General features: G+C 44.4%; 2 protein-coding genes across 14 annotated transcripts in view; one reads left to right on the top strand and one right to left on the bottom strand.

Annotated features, from left to right (window-relative positions):
- SFI1 (SFI1 centrin binding protein) overlaps positions 1 to 423 on the top strand; it is a 30,451-nt gene extending 30,028 nt beyond the window's left edge. For all 6 annotated transcript variants that reach the window (XR_012663194.1, XM_075110093.1, XM_075110096.1 and 3 more), the window contains one exon: positions 187 to 423. Coding sequence is in view for 5 of the 6 variants with exons in the window: in XM_075110093.1 (XP_074966194.1) it covers positions 187 to 294 (108 nt within the window). In the remaining variant the exon portion in view is untranslated. The remainder of the gene's footprint in view (positions 1 to 186) is intronic.
- A 117-nt stretch (positions 424 to 540) lies between these two features.
- The window catches only part of PISD (phosphatidylserine decarboxylase), a 28,360-nt gene continuing 5,619 nt past the window's right edge, over positions 541 to 23,281 (bottom strand). The window contains exons 3-11 of one of the 8 annotated variants that reach the window (XM_075110110.1): positions 19,810 to 19,985; positions 11,667 to 11,889; positions 11,473 to 11,589; positions 9,110 to 9,275; positions 6,880 to 7,116; positions 6,613 to 6,751; positions 5,492 to 5,638; positions 3,589 to 3,749; positions 541 to 3,289 (exon numbers count right to left, since the gene is read on the bottom strand). In XM_075110110.1, the coding sequence (XP_074966211.1) occupies positions 3,065 to 3,289; positions 3,589 to 3,749; positions 5,492 to 5,638; positions 6,613 to 6,751; positions 6,880 to 7,116; positions 9,110 to 9,275; positions 11,473 to 11,589; positions 11,667 to 11,716 (1,242 nt within the window). In that variant the 5' untranslated portion in view covers positions 11,717 to 11,889; positions 19,810 to 19,985 and the 3' untranslated portion in view covers positions 541 to 3,064. Of the gene's footprint in view, positions 3,290 to 3,588; positions 3,750 to 5,491; positions 5,639 to 6,612; positions 6,752 to 6,879; positions 7,117 to 9,109; positions 9,276 to 11,472; positions 11,590 to 11,666; positions 12,231 to 14,420; positions 14,635 to 16,279; positions 16,368 to 19,809; positions 19,986 to 23,281 lie in introns of those variants that run through there. The other 7 variants (XM_075110111.1, XM_075110107.1, XM_075110115.1 and 4 more) reach the window with 7 other exon arrangements.

Raw genomic sequence — 23,281 nt, 5'->3', positions numbered from 1 at the left:
GTTCACACAGCCCCAGGTGTAGGGGCTGTACCATCACCTCTGGCACTGGCTGGCTTCAGTCATCACTTAATGGTTCCTAAGTGGGACAATATACAGGCTGCCAGAGCTCATTCACTCTTCTTCCATCAAAAAGAGTAAATATTGTCTTGCTGTACAAACACCTTACACAACTCTCTCCACTTTCAGTTGCAGGTGAGGATCAACACTCTTGCCAAAGCACAACTAAAAGAGAGACATCACGTGCAGAAGCTGGTTGCCCGCCTGCATGATATCAAGGTTGCTCTGGATATATAATGCATCTGAAGCAATCTTCCAGCTCACAGGGAGGACTTTTTGCCGTTTTCATAGCAGGGGAGGATGGAAGAGATGTATACATTCTCTTAGTCTACGTATGGCTTTATTTTATAAATCAACTTAAATATTTTTGCTTGGTTTATTTTGTTACTACAGCTGGTTAAAAACCAAACAGGAGCTAAACATACCTCATGCTGCACTCACAATACCTAGTTTAGGTTACCCTGACATTTCAGAAAGATAAGCAACACTGATAAGATTCTTTATTTCAAAATGTTTGCAATTAAATGAGTTAATGTCAGTAAGTCATACACTTTGACATACAAAAATACCGTGCTACTGATACAGTTGAAGAATTAAATGGATTCTCCATGCAGGAGAAATTCACAGCATTATCAGTACCCTCTAGGAACTTTGCTCTCACTTCCAGGGTGCGTTGCCAACCACTGCATAACAAGTAATGTTTGTTAATCTACCTCTGCACAGTATTAAGACCATCACAACAACAGCCACTTGCATGCTGAATCCTCTCCTCTTCCTTCAATTTCTAATAAAGCAAACATCAGGTAACCTGTCCTCCTTACAGTAACCTTCAGATACTGTGGATGATGATGCTGAGTAGGAAGAAATTAAAGCTGAGAGTTGCTTTGGCTGTGTCTGGCTGCCCTAGGCCCCAGCGGAAAAGGGGCAAGAGATTCAGGTGTCTGCTCTCCCATCCACTGGAACAAACTTGTTCTCTACTGTTAATATGATGCTGAAGTTCAGGCAACAGGCTAGTTGTAGCTTTATCCACGTGGAGTTGATGTTTGCCTTAGACTCGATGGTTTAAAAAAGTGCACATTTCTGTAACCTGTAATACACTGCTGCAGGAGTAAAGTTGCTAATGCCAAGAAGTTTAACAAGATAGGTGGCTGAGAGCCACTTCAAGCTTTCAAACTCCTCCCCCTGTAAAGTGAGGAAACATTGACTCTTGGAGCCAAATGAATTTTCTCCTGCTTGTCACCTGAACAGCCACCACCATGTGAGTCAGGGCTGGGCTACATCACTTAGAGGCAGTTTATCATCCTGTTTTTCCTGATGACAAGCTAAGCATACAGGACATTTGTACAACAAAATTATATTCTATTTTCTGCAGTGCATACAAAGAAGGTAAGTGTTTCTTTAGGAAATCAGAGCTGGTCAAAGCCTAGCATCTCCTTGAAGTAGCAGAAAACACACCCAAGGCTCAAGCAAGGAAGCAATATGAGACATCTTTCAGAGAGCAGAAAGGCAGGTTTCATAAGCATGTCCACTCTAACAAGCTCTGGACAGCAACATCAGTTCTCGATGTGTGAGTGCCTGGACTGGAAACAGTTTAAAAAACAATCGATACTTTGATTTAAAACTCAATTCTTCATCTTCACTTTGGCACCAGTTTCTGGCAGTGCCACGTAATGCCACATGCAGCAGCTCCAAGGTGTCAGATTTTTAACTCTTCTTGACATGAAGTTACAAAGAGGCTCAAGTTTTGCTGTAGGATGTAGCTTCAGCATAGACCCTTCAGCCCCCAGCACATTCCTGGCATTAAGTATGAGGGCAGAAATTAGAGCAGGTGTGGGGGCTTTTTATATTTTAGATAACATGAAATTGTTGCCAGTCCATTATAGGATGGCCAGGTTGGCACCTGGGAGGCAACGCAGGATTGCTTCAAAGATCTGTAATATTTTCATACACAGTCAGTGCATAGGGCATTTCACTGTGCAATAAAAATTGGTCCTGAAGTATCTGAAACTGTTCTGTAAGTAGAGGAATTAGTTCTTCAAAAATTTAGTGACAAAGCAACAATGAAGATACATAGCAAGAACATTCTGACTGCCATCTCATTGCATCACACAAGAAAAACAGCCCCTATGTCTTCTAACCCCATAATCCAAGAAGTGAAGTAACTCTCACACAAATAAAATCTTTAAGGCCTGGACAGCAAAATAAAACCATGGATTAGGAACAGGACACACAGTTTCACCTGCTTTTTTTTTTTTTTGTTAAGGAAACTAGTCATCTTGGGATTTTTCATCACACGGAATGTAGACATAGTGTTTTCAGGTTTAAAACACAGTGCATTTTTAAGGGGACGATGTCAGGTACAAGAATTAAAGTTGACTAGCAGCAGAAAATCTGGATGAGTGTAATTCGTTGTGCTGATGTCTGTTGTACGTTTTGTTTAGTTTGGACTGCGCAGCCACAGTAGCCAATTTAACTGTTTGGTGCTCTATGCATCCACAGGCTGCCTTTCATGTAAGGATGTCAGCAGTGTCTTAGAATAAAATAAATATGAGAACACATTCTTTACTCAAGGTCTGAAAAAAAGATGTTGCGGCTCTAAGGTACAAGGTCTGACTCAGCCTGTCAATGTCCCTTTAGATACAGGTAATCTCTACCTCCACCCTTCCCCATTGCACCTGCACAGCCCAGGAAGGCTTAACATGGACTTACAGGCTCTAAGAACATAATTATCCTGTGGCACGTTGAGGGGGGAGAACATGAAAGACTACAGGCACAGGGTGGGACAGAAACCTCCATGGGCAACATCTTTAAAGGCAGCTGTACCTGATACATACATGGTCATTCCATTCTCTTTCTGCCTTCAGCAGCATGTAAATATAGTTTAACATAGCAATGACATCATCTGTTTTCCTCACCCAGGTCCTGCTGAGTGATACATCCTTGTTAAGTGAAACACTCGGTGGTGTGACAAGAGTCCCTTTGTGTAGAAAACCTTCTTGCTGAGTTTCTATAGAGAGCCCAGTGCTTCTCCGAAGCGGATTTTCTGTCCCGCTTTGAGGTGGAATTTGAAGTCCTTGGGTGCCTCGAAGATCAGTACAATCGTAGAGCCTAAGTTAAATTCCCCTAAGTGTTCCCCTTTCCTCATGGGGATTCCCTCCTTGTTGTTGTTGGATATGAAGCTGAAGTCATTGTAGGAACCTTTAGAGTAACAGGGGCTGTTGGTATGCAAGTCCTGTGCAGAGAAGGAAGAAACTGTTACCTGAGGATTTCAGTACTCTGTATTCATTAGCACAGCTGTAGACTGTGGCTATCCAGACATTTTCAAGGCAGGAACTTACTTACAATTCAAAAGTGTGATAGGAATATTAAAAAAAAATTATACTGGAGGTGACTTCCTTAACATCAGTATTGTGAAACACCTTCATTTTAGGGTAATAAGATTTTAAAAATTTTGTCTGTAATTTTATTTTATTATACTATACCAACCTCAACCATCAAAACCCAAAAGCTGCCTACTACTGTATTGCTCACCTGGTCGAAGTAGATGCGGATAGAGCCCACGTTTGTTGCTCCTACAGCTGTTAAAGAGAAAAAGCCGTGTTTCCAGTCACCTGTAAGGACGACCCGTTCATTGTGGCAGAACAGTTCCTTGATCCACCGAGCAACTCCAGGATTCACAGACATCAGAGAGCCTGCAAGAGGGAGAAAAAACCTGAGTTCAGTTGTCAGGTTTGTGGCAGTACTGTAATGCCATCTGAATAGTATTTTCAGTATAATCATAGCTGATCCAGCAAGAAATTCTGTCACTTATTTGTAAAAAGAGAGGCGAATGCTAGGCAGAGTGAAGGAAGGACAAGGCTGTAGTAAAGGGGCCATAGACGTAATCTTTAGTCTTCTGTCCAGAAAGATCAGCGCACTTGGGCAGGGCTGATATTACTTTCCATTTTAACTGGCACAGTCACAGGGAAACTAAAGACCACGCTGACCCTTCAGCATAAGGCTTGAATGCCGTGTGGAGCACCATCTACGCTCCTCTCCATTAAAGAGCAACAGGTTTACACTTTCACACCCGGAAATGGTTCTGTCCCGGCTGACTGGTACCCCCCACCTCCCCTGGCTTTCACTTCTTCCCATCTACAGCTTCCCCTTGACTGCGTTTCCTGACCGCAAAAGCCTGCCATTAAGGATCTGTCGTTGCTGAAGGCTGTTCTAGCATCAGTCACACCGACCAAAGGGAGGTGGCAGGGACTCATTTCCACACTGCCTGACGCCATTCCTCTACCAAAGATGTAACCAACCAACTTCAGACCAGTGTCATCTACGAATTCACAAGTGACAGCTACTGTTAATTGTCATCCAATAGGCCCTGCAGAGGCATCAGGGTAAGGACAACAGCAGAGCTAGTCCCTAGTCTCAGTCCTGACAGAGTTGAAAGAAGCTTTCTAATAAGCACATAAGACCCACCTAGCAAAAGGCTACAGGCTACTAAAAAGAAGCTAAAGAATTTTTAAGAAGCTTAGAAACAGGTTTCAGTGGTTAACTATTGAGTCCATGAGAACAGCCCCTTCCAGTTCTCTTTGGTAAACGCACAGAAGCGGTCACTGAGTCTGTGGCTGAAAACCAAGTCGCTATCTAGCTAGATAGTCGCTATCAGCTAGAGCTGACTGGGAAATTCCAATCAGGTGAATCAGATGAAAAGAAGTATATTAAAGAACCTCAAAGATTTAAATCCCTACATAGTCCTTAAAGCAGCTTAGTGAGGTATATTCACTACACACATTTTTAGCTATAAAGTGCATCTGCTTCACTGCATTCAATCCGATAGCAGCATTTCACCAATACTCCTTTGTTTCAGTCAAGGCCTAGCTTCAATCTGGAACTTGACAGATTTCTCAAAACTTGCAGCAGGTTAGTGTCTCGCTGTCATGGTGTTTGGAACCAAATCCAAGTACTTGGTTTCTGCTAGATACCAGAAAGTAAAACATTTTGTTATCTGCTGAACTAGAGGATGATGATCTGCAAAGAGGAGGCCAAAAACGTCTGATCCCAGCTCCAGGAGTTTAACTGCTTAGTTGCATCTTCTTTGCCGTGCACAGGAAGAGATCATGTTTTAGGCAACTGTTTGATCTGCAGAACTATCTGTATGTCAGATGCAAAGTGTGGGAACAAGGCAGGTCAGCATGCGCCAACAGCCACTTCAAAGAACTAAACCAGCTTGAATGCAATATTACTGTTTTCACCCTGTATATGGGATTTGTTCTGGTAAACAACACTACTATAAAATTCATGACCATTTATGACAAATCACTTTTCTACCATTATCTACCACGTGACTGTACAACTGCTCCACTGGCGTGTCTCGTTCAGCAGCAGCCCAGGCCAGTGCTTCCTGCCGTAGCTGCTCCGCATTAGTTTTTTAGGAACAGAAACCTACCTGGGAAGTGACGTCGGTGCGACACTCTCCAGTCAGTGGGTGAGTGGAAGCAGTGATAATCCCCTGGTGCAAGGTAGATCACACAATGATAGAGCTCGTTCCCCTCCTTTGTGACTAGTTGTTGCTGAAAGGAGTTACCAGGTGGGGCTGCAAAGAAACCACAGGGAAAAAGGGGTTAAAGGTATTTGTGACACTGTCACCTCCCATAGCAGAGCAGTCTACATCAGCACTAGCGGGCTAGATCAGAACCAGCAGAGGGCTAAATGCAGTCCACGTGTATTGTTGTGGCTACAAAAAGATACACTTTGTCCAGGAATCCAATACTTGAAAGTTGTTTTTTCCCTTTACAAGAAAATTACATCCTGTATTGTTTTAGTAAGTTTGGAAATTCCTTAATTTTGGAGTTTTCCCTTCCCTGAACAGAAGAGCAGAAACTGACATCTACTGAAACAGAATTTTTATTAAAGCTCCCCTTTCCAGAACAGTTTTTTTACTCAGAGCAACCTTTTTAAGAACAGAATTTGCGAAGAGTCCCTAGTTTTATAAAATGTATTAGCTGTGTTTGTGCTCATGCTGAAAATAATCCTACTGTTTGCAGTCCTCGGTCTCCCCAGTCCCCTTGCTAGTTTAGCAAAACGTGTTGCCTTCATCAAAACGCAAGGCCTTGGAGACGGTGCTCGAGGTGCAGCAGAGCAGCAATGCCACAAGTCATTAGAAGTACAGCACTTGAGCACAACTCTCGTTACGGAGCAGCTTATACAACTTTTGCTAGCCAGGTGCTCGGGCACATATCAGTCTGACAGCAGGAGCGCTGTCATCGCGCTGTAGTGGCAGATCTTGGTGTCAATTGTAGGGACCAAAAAATTAAATTCAGATCATCAGAACAAGCCAGACAAGACACTATAAAGCTGCTGTTGAGAAAGAAGAACTAGAACAGTGTCATGTTTATCCCCAAATGAAACAAAACAATCAGACCTAGTCTTGTTCCTGACAATGCGAGAAAAGAGAGGGGAAAAAAACCCAAAACCCCAGTGTAATCTAATTTCTTAATCTAATTTCTCAATCTCTGGGAACACTGAAAGGGCAGAGCAGAGTAAATGCAGAACCGATGCAGAACTCACCCTGGCTAAAATGCAGTTCCTCTGTGGAGATGCGAGGTCCCAAGAAGGATTCCAGAGAATAGGTGACCCCTTTTACTTGCTCCACTTCACAGTTTTTTACCTGTCCAAAATTCAGGATCTTTCCATCAGAGGGACTAATCTACAGCAAAGAGAAAAAAACCAAAACACCTTAGGAATTTGTTCATTCCTCAAAAAGCAGACATGTTCCTTTGGGGGGCGGGGGGAAGCTGGTAGTGTAGTGCAAAGCCTTCGTTTCCTTTTACTCACCACGCTGTGCAAACAGCAGACTGGCCGCGCCTGTGGTTTCAGCTTCCTGCGGAAGAATTCACTGAGGTTTCTATAGTGATGTAGATCTTCAACAGCTGCCTCCTTCATGTTCACTCCAAATGTCCAGATGTACAGGCTGTAAACCGGCTTCCGGAGCCATGTAGGCAGCTCCACCTGGTTCAGGCGACCCCATGCTCGTGAGAGCAGTCGAGTCGGTACGGATTTGTACAGAGCAACCTAAAGAAAGAAGAATTGCACCTCGTCATTCCATTCTTCCCACCGATGGCTTTCTCTTACTTCTCCCCATACAACAGAAAGGATCAAACTCTTCCTGCTAACCACTCCCTTGAATTCAGGGGGTTAAAGGCTGCTCTGTGTGTGGTGTTAAGTCAGCAAAAAATCAACCCTGCACTTCATCCTCATGCCCTCCACGCAGATGAGAGCAGATGAAGGACAGGATGAAACTTACTATAACCTTGTACTGAAGCCAGAAGCTCCACATTCAAGTTACTGGAAACTGCCCAACGTGAGGCTTACAGGAAAAAAAAAGAGACACATTTCACACACTGTAGAACACTTATCAGAAGGGCTTAACTACCAATATATTAATTTTTGTGAATAACCACATGAAAGGTGACTGAAAAATAATTTCTGTGTTTGATGACATGCTTCTCAGATGCATCTACTAATGAGGGCTTTTGCCACATCCCAGTGTCATACTGCTCCAATGATACTGGTACAATTGAAGAAACATATCCATGTGGACGCAGCTATCCCGGTATAAGCCTATGCGAGCCTTACTCCTCTCACAGCAATGGGAGCTGCTGATTGCAAGAGTTAAGTGCCTTTATTCCTGTAGAAATGTACCTTTGGACTTACACCAAAGCCTAAGTTTTAGCAGCAAGAAGAAATGAAACCATGCTGGTAAGAGGCATATGCTGTTGATGTCACTGGGCAGGCGACATTGTCTTCCTGTTGGTAATTCCAGCAGGTAACTCTTCCGGGGCTTGTGGTACTTTGTAGCAGCCAAAAAGCTCGTCTGACCACAACGTGATCGAGGGGGTAGGGTGGGGGGTGCAGACCAGGGGAACTGAACCCTCCGAGGGCAGTTTGCCAAAAGAAGTAGTCACCTGCTGGATCTGGTACAATTTCTTTGAACAGTGCAGCTCAGCTACACTCCCAACTAAAAGGTTTTTCTCTTAGTGAGAGTCATCATTTATTCTCAATATTAATCATATCCTTCATAACTAAGTCTTGCAAAACACAGCCATAAACACAAACAGAAGCACACACTGAGAGCCTGTCCATCCTGTCAGATACAGTGAATTAAGGTGTCACTCACAAATCACCATCCCACATCATATTAAAATACAGTGATATTTCAGAAGGAAAACTCCAACCTAATTGTACTTCAGATGAAAACTTCCGGATCAGCAGTACCTTAGGTTATATATGCTGAAGTACTGAAGAAAAAAATGTTTTGCCATTTTATTTGACGTGCCTTATACAGTATTAATTTCTAAAATTTTGCTCCGTTTCCCACAAATCCTGAGAATATGCAGATATTACTGTAAAATCATAAAAATTGTCAAGAGATTTCCTAGAAGCCCCTTCTCTTCAGAAGGGCCTGGTTTTCACATTGATGGGATCAAACAACAGCTGTTCAATGAAAGAGTCTTAACGACAACTTTGTTGCAGTTTTCAGTTGAAGTATTTGTGTGGCATTGCATCCTGAAATCGCACAGGTGCAGAGGACAGCCGCGTGCAAGGCTTCCTACACCCGGCTCTCGGGAGTGTCAGAGCAGAGCCTTGGGTATCATTTGGACAGGCTGGATCGCAAATTCTCAAAGAGCTCGAGGAGCAAACCCTCTCTGTGCAAGAGTGACACAAAGCAACAGACCATTTCAACGTGGCCAGGAAAGGGAACTGGAGAAATCCTTTGGTCTCCCTTATTGATACTTTGAGGTGACTGAATTAATTCAAAAGTTTCTGTTCATTCTCCTGGGTCAACCCTAGACCGTTAGAGGAGAAATTATCTGCTACTGAAGAAAATCACTCGTCTGCAAAGCAGTTAGTCAGCACAGCTATGAACAGTAAAAACTCCTGCTTTCGTACTGGTGACCATAAGCCCATTCTACGTTCCAGATCTCTCCGGCCAGCTGCTACCCACTCCCTTTGGTATAAAACAGCTAACAGACACGAAGCACAAGAGAGACCTGCTCACACTTACCCTGCTCATAGGCCTCCATCCCACTCTGGTCAACGGTTTAAGAGCACCGAAAGGCAGAAGATAATAGAGAATAGTCAGAGGCCAAGAACGGAGTTTCAGAGCAGGCCTAGACATACAGCTTAGCTGGCCCAACCTTCGCCTCAGGGCCAGCTGGGGAAATTGCAACCTGAAAGATTACATACACAACATAAGAGGGTCAGCCATCTCAGCCTCAGAACCACCATCTTCTGATAGCTGGGGATGATTTACTCCTGCTAATCTTTTCTTAAACATTGATTCTGCAAGTCTTTGCTCCTTTATTTTGGTCAGTTCTTCCCCTTCCCAAAAGCAGACTAGTTTACCTTAAAAAAAAAAAAACAAACAGAAAAAGAAAAATCCTCTGTCCAAAAAACCAGCATTCACTCTCACAGGTCATATTTTACGAGCAACACCCTCAAAAATTAAAGGCAAGATCACCTGCAGGTGACATCTGAAAACAGTGTCACAGCCGGTTCATTTAACTAACAACATAAAATGAGAGTTTACAGCGGAGATAAGAGCAAGCAAAGGTTCTTCTTCCAAATATCAGAAGATTACATCCCCAGCAGTGGGATAGCCAGAGCAGACAGCAAGCCATAAGCTGAAGGCCAGGAATCTGTGACGCTGGGACTTTTAATGAGAACTCTATGAAGGGGCAACATTAAGGAAAGAACAGATACTCTGATGAAAGAAATCCTTGAAACTTCAGAAACTGAGGTCCCTCAGAGGGTTCATGTGTTGAAGGCATCTTGACTAGGTTGTGCCTCAGAGTCCAATTTACACAGACCTGTTGCTCATTCACTAACTTCAGGAAACAAACACTTACTTGAGAAACCACAGGAGTGGCACTCCTGAGTTAATTAATACAATTTACAAATAACTGATTCCAAAAGACATCTTTCCAGGTCCTGAAACCTTCACTGAGTACCCTGGTTCTGAACAGAGAACACGTGGACAAAGCTGATACCGCTAGTGCCACAAGATAATCTAGTCCCCATAGCCCAATAACCAACTCCTTTGCCTCATAACCAACTGCATCTATGGTTTTGGTTTGTTTGTTTTTTTTTTTTTTTTTTTTTCTGAGATGTAGATGTCCTGGCTGAGAGCAAACTCATTTTGCACAAATGGCCATGGGGAGACATTGATTGAACTTGTAACTTGGAGAGAAAAGCTGCTCATCTTATTAGCAACGGACATCATGGGCCTCAGTTCAGACCCTTGCAGGAGGTCTGGGAGAGACACTTCAGGTCCCCATTTATTCTTTGGTTTCTACTCATGAAGAAACCATTGCACTTCTGAGGTCACATTATCAAATGAAAGTGCCTACCTGAGGGCAAAATATCCAAATCTTCTGGGTAATGACTAAGCCTGGCTAAGAGACTGCTCTCCCGGCACTGCTGAAGGCAGAATGCCTGCGACCCGGATGCAGCTAGGCACGCACACAGCCTGGAAGTAGTACGCTCTGGCTGCTCTGAACACCTTGCTCTCTCGTGGGTTATATGATATGAAGGAAGAACTCTAAGATACTGTGTACATCTTTCCAAGATGGAAAGAAGCTGGGAAATCAAAAGGAAATTTTCTTGCCCACATGCTCTTTTCAAAACCTGGATCAGAATTAAAATATCATGCAGGCAGGTACAACTGTCACCATCTTGGGATGCAAGATGGTGCTTTTGGCTCAGAGATTTTTCTGCCGTGAGCACAACTTCTTTCTCCCAAGAGTTAATAAATAAAAACCAGAACGATCTGTGCATCACAATGCAAAGGAAAAAAAAAGCCCTGAGGAGATTTCATGCTGCCTGAGCAGAGTTGAAGCCAGCTTTCTCAGCAGGAGGCAGGACTGACTCGACATGGGAATAAGAAGGGACACTTCGCATTCTTCCTCCCCATCCACCAGCCTTCGGTCTGCTCGAGGGCTGGTGAAGGTGGAAGCCAGGCTGCTGGGCTGGCAGCACCGAGCACTGAGGTCCTGCTCCCCCTCCTGCCGCTCTCCCCCCCTTCACTGCAGACGCTCATAGACCAATCCCCGCAGAGCTGCGTCCTGGCAGCTCGCTGCTCCGGAGCCTCAGGCTTCTCGCTGCCTTGGCCTGGTTTCAGAGCAGTCCCTCGCTAATTTTTCTGTTCTCCTAGTGATGGAGAGTAGAAAGAAAGGAATGAAAGCCTCCTTGTTCCCCTTGTCATATAACAGCATGCCCTTCTCTGCCAATTCAATACATAAGGAGCTTTATAGTAATTAGGCCAAACAAAAGCTTTGCAGATGGCCGTCGCTCCTTCTGCCCAGAAACCCTCCCATCCTCCCTCCCTTCAGTCACCGTTCCTGAGAAGCAGAAAATACTAAACAGTACCTGAAACGAGTTCTCCTATTTGGTGTACCACCGGCAGAGCCAGCCGGGCCTGGGCTCTCCAATTGTGGGTGCTGGTCCCCGGCACAGCTGCTGCTGCCACCGTTCCCTGAACGCAGCCTCCGGACATGAATTTTAACTTTGCGGAGGTTGTAGCAAGAGGGTGGGGGGTTAGATAAAGCTTTATAGCATCTCACCATTTCCCTGTGTGCAGATCTGGTCCCTGCAGGGTGTTTGACTGACACATCGTCAGGGTGGACGGTTGGTTGCAAGGCTCAGTCTTTTTTCCTCTACCTCTTTTCCTTTGCTTCCTTCGGCACAGGAGAGAGGACACGGCGTCACAGTTCCTAATTCCCCCGCTGGTTTGTCTCTGGATTCCCCCTCTGTTTCCCACTTGAATCTCTGCTACGAGAGTTGCAGCTATTGCAAACAAACAGGCATTGTGTCATATTTCAACATCCCACTACAAAGCCGACTCCGCACAAGATAAAAACAAGCTGTCCGTATAAGCAGTCCTTGCTTCTCGCTAGTCAAGGTGGCCATTGAAACTCAACTCTCCAGAAAACACCCTGCAGTCTCAGGCTGCTGGGCAGTGATGCACTACAGTCAGATGAGCTGCCAGCTGGCCTTGCACCGCTAACCCCAGCGCCAGTCTGAATCCGAGGCTGGGAGGAGGAGTGGGGTGGAGAAGAGGAGGAGATAACTTCCAGCTTCAATTCTGCAGTGCAGTAGCTGCCACTAAAAGACTTCTGGACTGCTGGGCACCAAAAATCCTTTCCTGCTCTTAACTTCCAGCTTAGAAAGAAGAAAATGGGAAAAGAACATCCTTCTATTTTACAACCCTTGCCAGACACCAACATCCATCTCCTGAAGTCTCTTTCCATCTCAAAAGACTCACGTAGGGGGCAGGTAAAGGACATTCTTCTATTAATACCCAGATATGCGATGAAGTAAGCCAGTTCTAGGGCCAGCTTAAGAATCAGGTATAAAAGAAGTGTTAACATATCTACTATGTGACTCTTGGTACTGTCACAGATTTTGCGTCCAGTAGAACTAAAATACATAACATGAGTAAAGGAGGCTGTTTCAGTTTGTATTTTAAAGACAAAAAGCTGTGGTATTTCTATCTGAGCATTCTGAACATACCTAGGGGGAAACTACCCTCTTTGACCCTGCACACAAAATCTCCAACACAGATCCAGATTGAAACCAGACCCCTGGCTCAGAAAGTGGAAGTCAGCTAGCTACACCTCACCTCAAGACTAAACCAAATACCCAGAACAGTTATGGGGCTAGCTGTCTAGTGGCTATCCATGTCACTTACATTGTCTCTTAAAGTCTGGGTTTAAAAAAGAAAAATCCTTGTTTTCCAAAGCTCTCTCAACACCATGAAAGCTGTATGCTTAATAGAGTAGATCAAAAAGAGCACTGGTGCGCCACTGTGAGGGAAAGGGTCGTATTGTACTAAGGATGAGGCAGGAGAAGTTGGAGGGCCAGCAGGAAAGGCTCGAATTAACTAGCTAATGCCATACCCGCCCCTCAGGCCTCGAAAGGAAAATATTCTAGCAAGAATTAGGTATTTTGATTGGCCTTCAACTCCAAATATTACCGATATTCCCTAGAAACACCTCTGGAGTCCCTGCATTAGAACATTATTTTTTTTTCAGGAAGAAAAATGGTAAATATATCGTGTGTGTATATATATGGAAAAATATGATATTCTGTGTCTCAGGAAGTTCCAAGACCTGCGTGTGTTTTGTTGTTCAAGCTGAATTTTAACAATTGCTTATCTAAAAAAAAAAAAATAATCCAGTTAATTGAAAGAAGGTAAATTTAAGATCAACTGAAAGCAATCAAAATGTACTCCTTCCTCCCTGAGCCCTGTGCCAACTTTTTTTGTTTTCCTATTGAAAATATCATTCCGTCTTTCTCTGGCTGGCACAAGAAACTCCTACACCACAAAAACGAAGCCATCTGTATAGTAAAGCGATGAAAGCAGTTACCCAAATCCCATCAAAAATCAAAGAAATGCAACAAGGAGCACAGGGGAGCTATTGCTCTTGATCTGCCAGGAACATGAGAAATCACCATTAAAATACTAAATTTTAACTAGAAACAAGGTAAATTGGCAACATTGTTTCAAAAGGCACTTTAGCAGACCAAAATGAAAATCCTTTCACACTGAACGTGCATCTTCACAAAACGAGAGAGTTCGTTCGCTGGGCACTGGCAAGGCCAGGCGGCAGCAGGCAGCGCACCCCAACCCGCAGGCTGCCCTCCTGCGAGCGCTGGCAGCGCCCGGCCATGCCCAGCTCCCGCAGGCCAGGCTGGCACCCTGCTCCCCGGTCTAAGGTCTGATCTCTGAGGAGCTTCGCCTGTGCATGACTTTGCAGAACGACAGCAGAGCAAACAGAACTCTTATCTACATTTTCTTCAGCACTTTTCCGTTAAGGATAAGGGAGGTAAACCCACAAGCTCTTTCAGCAGAAATTCAATCTTATCCCCTGAAACATTTCCAAGAATTATTATACTCTAGACTGAACAAGCCTGATTCTGTGAAAGCATGGACCAAGTTAAATAGCTCACCTGCTCCCTAAAAACAAATGGATACCGAAATGTTCTAGAGCGCAGTGCTGCAGGAACTGCCACCCTTCAGTTCAAAACAAAAAACGTGGTGCAAGAGAGATTCCTCTCCAGGAAGGAAGAAATTATTGGTGTTAAAAGCTCCTTTCCCTCGACTTCTTTGAAAAACCGAGTTCAAATGAGTAAGATCACCTGTTTCGCTGTTCTACTGACCTCATCATATTCACCAAGATGTAAATACCCGAGTCCTGCTTGAACGCTGGCATACATGGCAAGCTGCCATCCCTGTTGCAGCTGCCCCAGCACCGCCCTGTACAGTGTTCCTACAGTGTAAGAAGGCTGAAATGAAAAACCCACCCCAAGTTTACCTGCTTTCTGTGGGGAAAGGAAAAAGAACTGCTGATCAACTAGCTAATGACAAAGGAACTCCTATAATGGTATCTCAATAGCTGGACTTCTTGTGATGCAGGCAGTGCCACAAAGCCTGTGTTGTTAGCTTAGACAAGAATCTTACGATTGTTGGTTTGTAGGAGGTTGGACATCAGTACCAAAGTCCTCCACCTGGCCGAACTCGCCCAGAATCTGTATTAGGTAAATAAAAGCAGCTGTTACCAGGAGGTATAGATCCCTAGAGAATTATTATCTAATAGAGAACTGCTCATCTGCCAGCTGTGCAACACCATTCTGCTCTGTCAGCTCAAATAAGCATCAAATCCAGCAGCCCCATTTAATTACTTGTCTTTTCATTACTACCTCAAATCCTTCCCTCAAGTTTTTAAAAACAATACAGCAAGGAATTAGCAAGAAAGACTAATATGCAACTGAACTTCAAACCTTCTAAACATAAGCATGAATCATTAGGCTTGGAATGTGCTAGCCAGAGTGCTCAGAGCCCTCTGGTCACACTTTCTACGTCTGGTAACAGAGCTACTATTTAAAAAAAATGCACCTTATGCATCCAAATGCTGTGTTCTATTTAAGTACCAGCAAAAGTAAAGCCCTGCAATCAGGGGAGAGGTACTCCGTGACCGTTTATTAAAGGCCCCATTCCTTTCCCAGCAGTATCTGTTTAATTTCAGACTCGTAATCCCCGCTCCCACCCAACCTTTTCCGGAGTCAGCCCAGCAAGAGAAACACCCCGCCAGGAGCTCCTGAACTCCGAGAAAGAGCATGACAAAACTGCTCACATTGCTGGGGAAACCCGAGCACAGGCTTAGCGTCTGCCAAGGCCACGTGAATTTCGAGTAGCGCCTTCACTTCCAGCTTGGCCAGGGAAGAGTTGGCCAACTGTACTGCTTTCCGTGGATTTATCGGTGCCGGCCTAATGAAATGTACCACACCCTGCTTTACCTACCGTTAGTTTCTAAAATTCTTTACTTTTCATAGAATAAGGCTTTCTGTATTTTTTCTCAGTTTATTAAGAAAAAAAAACTTCTGATCGTTTTCCTCTAATTTTACATCGCTGTTTTAGTTGCGGGGGGAGGGGAAGAACTCGTATTTTAAGCAAGCCATAAAATGGTTGGGTGGTTTTTTTTTAAACTTAAACCCGAATTCTGTGCAAAAAGCCTGTTTTATAGTCTCAAAGACCTCTTCTGTGAAGCAAGGAAAAAAAGTTTTATTTACTTTTGTAAAGTGGCATGAAAATTGATGACAACTAAACCACACTGCGTTATTCTGCAGTAGTGTTTTCCATTTCTTGGTTAAGACACCACCCCCCATATTTCAGCTTAAGGTGCCTGTAAAGCCAACCCCCTGTCTGTGAGGGGTCTCTAAGGGAAGCTCCCGGCCGTTACATCCTCCCGGGGCCCCACGGCCGGGGACTGCCACGGGGGAACCGCACCGCCGGACTCTGAACCCTGATAACGCTGCCCCAAAAGACCCGATTTTGTTTAAATTCCCTGGGAGGTTAGTCACGAGAGGGCCGAGCCTTTGGAACACCCCTCCCGAAGCCTCCAGCGCCCGAGGAAGCCCCGCCGGCCGCAGCCGCCGGCCCCTGCCGGCCCGCAGCGCGTCCCCGCCGGCGGCCGCCCCGCTCCCCTCGGCCCGGCTCCCCGCCCTCCCCCGGCACGGGCCCGCCGGGCGATGCCGCCCGCCCGCAGCAAGTTTTCAAGACACGTGAACAAAGCAGCGGGCCGCCAGCCCGCCCCGGCCCCCCGGAGCCCCGCGCCCGGGCCGGCGGGCCCCCGCTCCGGCAGGGCAGGGCCCGGGATGGCGGGCCCCCACCTACCTCCGGGCAGCACGGTACCGGCACGGCACGGCCGAGCAGGAGACGCCGCCGGCCCGGCCGCCGCCCCGCGCTCCCGCTCGCTCCCCGCCGGTCCCGGCCCGGCCTTAAGGCGCGGCGCGGGCGGCCCTCCCCCGCCTCGCCTCCCGGCCACTGGCGGGGCGGCCTGCGGGGCCCCGGCCCCCGCGGGAGGAGGAGCCAGGCCACGGGAAGGAGACGGGAGAGAAGGCGCCGGGGTGGGGAAGGGGCTGCCGCAGGGGGGTGCCGGGCGCTCCGGGGGGCGCGGGTACCCGCAGTCCCGAGAGCCGGGCGGGAAGCGGCGGTGCCGGGCACGGCCCCGCGCCCCGGGAGGCCTCCCGCCGCGCCCCCGCACCGGCCCGCGGGCAGGAAAGCACACGGCGGCCTTGTAACGTGCTCCTGAAACGCCGAGGGCCGCTGCTCCGTAACCCCAGCGAGGTGCTCAGGAGGGTGTAGGAGAGAGAACTGACCGATACAGCCGGAAAGTCACCTCACGGGTCAGGTTCTGGTCAGAACTGACTTCGTTCAGTTCACCTCTCCAGGACAGGACAGAAATACATTTACACCATCACACCATTCACACATTTTGATGTTGCCGAAATTTCACCCCTTTCAGCATTTTTCTGACCATCTTTGCCACGTGTGTTGGGCCACACTACAAGACATTTTTATATAATTGCATGTTTGCTCAAATAAAACTCTGAACATGGGAGCAAGAGTGAAGAGTGACAGACCAACCAACTGGAGGTTATGGTTCATTCTTCCAAGGTTGGATAAAAAAAATAACCAGAGATTTTCCACAATTAGCTCTTCCTGAGCTTGTTACACAGCTCTTACCATAACACTAAATGTCTGTCTCCTCTGGGCCAATAAAAGCACCTTCTGTATTGTTCTTACCTCTGAGAATCAAGATCCTAAACCTATACTCAAGCACTTCCACACTGAATTATGCTGTTTTTAAAAACTGTGGCCTGTGACAATAAGCTGAGGTTCAAACAGGACAGAATCGGGTATTAATCTGTTGTCTGTGCCCTCAGACGTCACCACAGCTCACTTCCCTCAGAGGTTCACTGCGCTCTTCCTGCTGCACGTCACCGCTTTTCGCTTACACAGACGGAACATACCGTGGAAGCAAAGGTCAGCTACAAGCAGTTCCTTTCTCTAGAGGAAAACTTGTTCACCTGGTCACTCTGTTCAGCCACACACACTCTTTGGCCCAGGTTTCCCCGACTAATTCTCTGATCCCATACCACCACTGCCCCAGTGCCCAGGTGAGAAGAGGCAAAGTGCCTCTAGTTAGCACATGAATGGCATGCTATGCATGCAGATTCCAGCCAGGAAATGTCCTGTGACAGCAAGGATTTGAAACAATAAGCTCCCATCCCTCTGATAAATATCTGTCTCTCTCCAAGCCCTCTGCTTTACCTCATCTAATTAAATGAAAGCTGATCCTCGCTGGTATTCACAGTGGGCGACACACTAAGGCGTTAATCGGCTCAAGCTATTAGCTACCTAATGTCTCTAAGAAAATTACAGGAAGAAAAGGTCTCTGCTAAAGAAACAATGTTTTGCCTTTCCCTGTGGAAAAACTTAAAGGACACTTGACTTAAAACAGATTCATTTCCCCCTGCCCCGTTCCTCTATGAAGTATGAACAAAGCAAAACCATAGGAGTATGCTCTTTTTAATTCCATCAAAAACCATACACACTCCTAGGACATGCAGGTCCTCTGCAACAGGGAGAGCTTCTCTGCTTGCATAACATGACAACGATTACCTCTTTCATATCCCTGTCTTCTGCTCGGAAGCAGGGGAATCTGCCTCACACACCAAGCCGGCAGGTGGAACATGGTGCTTGTTCTCCCATGAACGTGAATACTGTGGAATCAGAGCTTCACAGCAGCAGCCTCGGCAGAGAGAGCACCTGCAGCAGTTTCTTGCTCTGGATTACTCTTTCAAAGCCCATTCAAACTGCACTTGGCCTTTTTGCCTATGCAAAGGCTTATTCTCCTCTACAAACAAGATGACGCCCCTCCTTTCCACACTCCACGCTCCTAAGTATGCTTTCCAGGGGTGTAACACACATAATAATGGAAAATAATAGGTCAGCAAAAAGGCACTCTACTTTCGAATAAAAGGAACAATGCAGCTCTTATTCTTCTTGAATCTTTCATTGTTTGGAATATTTGTTGCAATGTCTAAACACAGATTCTCTTTTTCCTCAAAACTGCAAAGCTTCCTTTCCCTCCCAGAGAAGCATTCAACAGAACTTAAGCATACCAGGAAGGACTAGGAGACCTTCTTAGCATCTCCTAGCAGTGGTATCTGTTGCATTTGGAGCCCTGCTTATCAGTTTGAAATTTTTTGTGTGATTCCCCACTGAAAAAACCCAAACCTTTTAGAGCTGTTTCACTGAAAGCAACACTCGTAGCTTCACCAAATAATAACCATCAAATAATAACAAACCAGCTTATCAGCATAATGAAAGAAAACAAGTTACCCAATTTCATACCTAAAAGTATGAACAATAAAAAAAAATTGTTTTCGCATATTAAAACTGAATTGACGTTACCTTTTTAAATACATACTCCATGCACAATTACCAGTCTTTTTTAATTAGAGCATAAAACCTGCTTGAAATAAGCTTCAGCAGGAAATGAATAAACAGAAGACAGATTTACAGACAAATTCTCAGGAGCTATCATGGCCCAAGCTATTAGCATCTGGCCTGTCTGGATCATGTCTGATTTGGGTCACTAGTGAAAATGAATTTAGGGATTCCAGCCTAGTCCCCCACAGGCATGTGGCCAAACCATTCACAAACTGGCAGTGTGCTCAGGAATGCAAAGTAACTGGGATGCTAAAGGTCGTACTGAAGCATCTCCTACACAATCCTGCAATCCTATGATTTTTAACTCCTTGCCTTCAGAAAGGGCACTGAAGCAGGCACTCACCTGGCTGTTTGGAAGAATACCACATATACTTTGTGCTTAACACAGAGTTGTACAATATACTTAATATTTCAAAGGAGATACAGCCATTGTAGGAACAGGCTGCCCAGAGACACTGTGGAATCTCTGTCCTTAGAAATTTTTAAGACCCAAGAGGACAAAGTCCTGAGTAACCCGGTCTGAATTCAGTGTCGGCCCTGCTTTAAGCAAGAGGTTGGACTACATGACTTCCATCTGAACAATTCAATGCCTACCAGACATGTTTTTATTCAAAATATGTAATACAATCACTTGATTAATAACTCCCTCTACAGCTGATTTGACAAGTATTTAAAAAAAATAAAGTGCCAGCCGTACTAAAAGATGGAGGAGACACCAGCAGTTCCTAATGTATCATTACATTGACTTCAGCCAGAATGACAGTTAAGTGGCTGAAACTTTAGTTCCATGATTTGTCATAAATGCATTGGCAGTAGAGGACAAATTAAACATTCCCTTGTTGGAATGAAAGCAAAGGAGCTTTGCATCAAACATGGCAGAAGCAAAATTGCCCCAAGTGTCTTACCTCCCACTCGCTCGCAAGCTTCACAGGCACCTCTATGCCTCTCTTCTCCAGCTGTTCCAACTTGTAATCCTCATATTTTCTGTATCCTGCATATCCCCCACCTGTAGCTACCAGAACATGGAAGGGGCGCAGCCGGAAGACTTGCCCTACTGGCGCAGTATGAAGCTTCTTCCTGTCTGTAACAGAAAAAAACACAGACTTCAGGAAAGAGAACTACATGGTAAAGGAAAAGCTATTATGTGCAGTGAGGGATGTCAACTGAGGTAATATATATGCTCGTAAGTACTCCAATTATCATAGTTTACCAAGCTACTGAAACCCAGCCGATTAACTGATCATCTGTGTTTTTAACCTCATCCCTTACCCACCCCATCCCTCCAACATTCTTCCTCAAAATATATAAAATGACCTGCCTGAAAGCACTATCATTGGTTTCCAACTATCGGATCTTCTGTGTTGTTACTATACAGAACAATCAGTTGCTGGGGAACAACCTGTAGCTTTCATTATAATTAGTTAGGGAATCCCCAAATTGTGCAGCTAACTGGAAGAGGGAAGGACATGACAAGCTGCTTTAGCGTAGGTTTAGTAAACAGGATAATAGGCACACTTCTCCTGTAATACAGGTCACCACACAGGAGAAAAAATTACATCTAGTATTAACATCTGTTTCTTACTGAGAACTACCAAGCTGCTCCTGCATGACAGAAGCCCTGCATGTCATCTGTGAGATACACGCACACCATAGCACTGTCACTATGCGTCAGGACAGCCGCACAGGGCCATCACAGTGGTGGGAAGTACTTCCCTTGCAAAATCTGAGAAAACAAATATGTTCAGGCATAATGGGATAAGGAGGTATTAGACCGTGCTGCTTTCTGTATTACAGTCAGCCTGAAGGTTCTCAGCAATAAGCACAAGTCACTACCGGACAGAGAAAATGCCCAAAGGAATTAATTCTCAGATACTGACTGGTGTCATTTCCACAACAATCATTACCATGGATGAGCCCGGAATCAAAAACAATGGACTATCTTGTTCCACCAATGTCAGGCTTAGGGTTTGACTATGAAAGGATGCATTAACAACTAAAAGAATTCAGTAAACACCGAATCTATTTCTAGGCACACATAGAGACAAAGCGTAATGGCTTAGCGATCTGGGAGAAGCTTTACTTCTAAGTAGTGGAGAGATTAAAAGCATTCAGCTATTCTTCATCTATGATGCTGCAAAAAAATGCCCAATAATTCTTGCTCACACTTTGTTTTACCAAATAATATTTTTGCTCATTTCATTCCTGAATATGTGATTTAAAACACTGTTCAAATTCTGTGTCTTAGAATACATTATAATATGAAAACAGCTTTATTCTTACTGGAGAAAAAGAGCCCAACAGCAAACAAGGCAGCCACTACAGTTACAGTTAAGATTCTAGAAAATATTCTACTCTAAAGAACAATACTCAGTAAAGGACAGGGATAACTTAGAACCGATAAATGTTTATAAAGTCTTTATTTATTTTTAATTTACAAAAACTCTACAACCTTTCAACTTGGCATCACTATTTCAAGAGAAATGTCTGAACAGAGACCAATTATACTCTTTAGCTTTAAAGCCTGTAACTCCCTTCCCACCGCATCTTTGGTTCTAAGTTAGCAAAGCTGCTCAGCTATTTCACCAGAGCTTCGCAAATTCCCACACCAAAACCCTCAGTGGGAACACTCTTTCTGGTTTGTATCCAGGGAGATGCTGTTTCCACTTCAAAAGCCTCTATCGATTACACCAATGTGAACATTTTTCTCCCTGTGCTAGAGACCAAACCATTTGATGTTCCATCTCCAGAGACCAAACCGTTCGATGTTCCACCAGCCACAGCAAACAATTTAATTTTTTGATAAATGATTTGAAGACTTGACTTTCCCCCTTCTCCAACATCAATGCAACAGCACTTCTGTAAGTGGCATCCAAAATACAATCATTGGCAAAGACATCCAACATGCTGCTGTTAAGCCTTTTTTTCCCCCCCATACAAAACAAAATTCCACACCTTTCAGACATCAATGAAATTCACACAAGTAGTTTACAAATTCCAAAACAAAAAGATTAGTTACTGATTCTGGCAACAATACCATGTTCATGCAGTTGGCGCTGTTTAGAGATTTCAGCTGAACATCACGTTCTGTAATGATACTAACATACTGCAGCTCGCTGGCAAGCAGCGTAAGAACGTGAGGAAAGCTCATGTCTCGGCACATGAGCCAGCAGAAACAAGCCCAGAACAGAGGAAAAACGTGTAAGACTTTTAACATACTATAACGTATTTTTAGATGCTTTGAACCCTAAATCTGAACTCCTTAGAGATAAGGCTGACCTTTTTCAGATTTCTCTTCAACATTGAGTATATTCAGCAAATGAGACTAAAAAGAAAGTAACAATTTCCTCCTCTGGAACAGATGAAAGACTCATTGCCTCAAAAACATTAAAAAACGCAGGATGAGAAAGCAAAATGAATAATGGAAGGCATGCTGCAGCCTATGCAATCAGATGCATTGATACAAATATTGCTTTGTTACTCTGACCAAATTAAGAATTTCTTCTAGGAAAGGATACAAACACCTAGAGGCCGCCATTATAAGGAGTAGATATAAAACTAAAGAAAAGTTATCCTCTCTTCCTAATGACATCATTTGCAAGTCATCTAGATTTAAAACCAAATGAGAATCTGAAATATCAATGGATTAGAAAATGGCTGGCTGAAAAGTTAATTTGTTCAAAACTCAAAGCTAACTTCAAATGACCTTTCTTCCATGTGATCAACAATTTTGCATTTTATTTCTCAGCCTCCCAGATTTTTTTTTTCTGTAAGGACTAACTTTCCTTTCTAGACAACAAAGAGCTGCTGTTTCTATTAATCTGCATAAGCATATTTTATAATGAAATATCCATATGTAACACGCCAGACAAAGGATTTGGACAGGCAAGTTAACCCAAAGAAACGTCTATAGAAAATAGGATCAGTACCTCAGCTGGCAAGGAGACAAAAATTGAAGACTGTATGCAGTTGTTACACTAATATACGATAACACATATGCTACTAGTTTCAAACAAATCTTTATTAAAAACAAACAATAATATTTTATCTTCACAGCATTACTCAGCTAGAGTAACTCCAAGTGCAAGCACCATTTTAATCAGGTCTTAAATATTTTATGTAAACATACTTTGACTTCCTGATTTACTAAAGTTCCAAGTACAGATTGAAATATAAAAGGATACTTACAACTTTTCTTACAGGCCTGTTAAACCGCTGAGGTCTGAATAGCTGATAAGAGTTGCACTACAAAGCAGGTAACACAGTTGAATGGTTTCCAACAAATCCCTACCTGGTACATGCTGTTACGTTCTTATTATCCATTATATGTTAAGCTTGATGGTGTCCTTCTCAGTCAGTCGCTTCACATAGAACATTATT

The sequence above is a fragment of the Phalacrocorax aristotelis genome, chromosome 15 (genome assembly GCF_949628215.1).
Source record: "Phalacrocorax aristotelis chromosome 15, bGulAri2.1, whole genome shotgun sequence".
In the NCBI taxonomy this organism is placed as follows: Eukaryota; Metazoa; Chordata; class Aves; order Suliformes; family Phalacrocoracidae; genus Phalacrocorax; species Phalacrocorax aristotelis.
The sequence above is the reverse complement of the archived record's forward strand: the minus strand, read 5'-3'. Positions and strand labels throughout refer to the sequence as shown.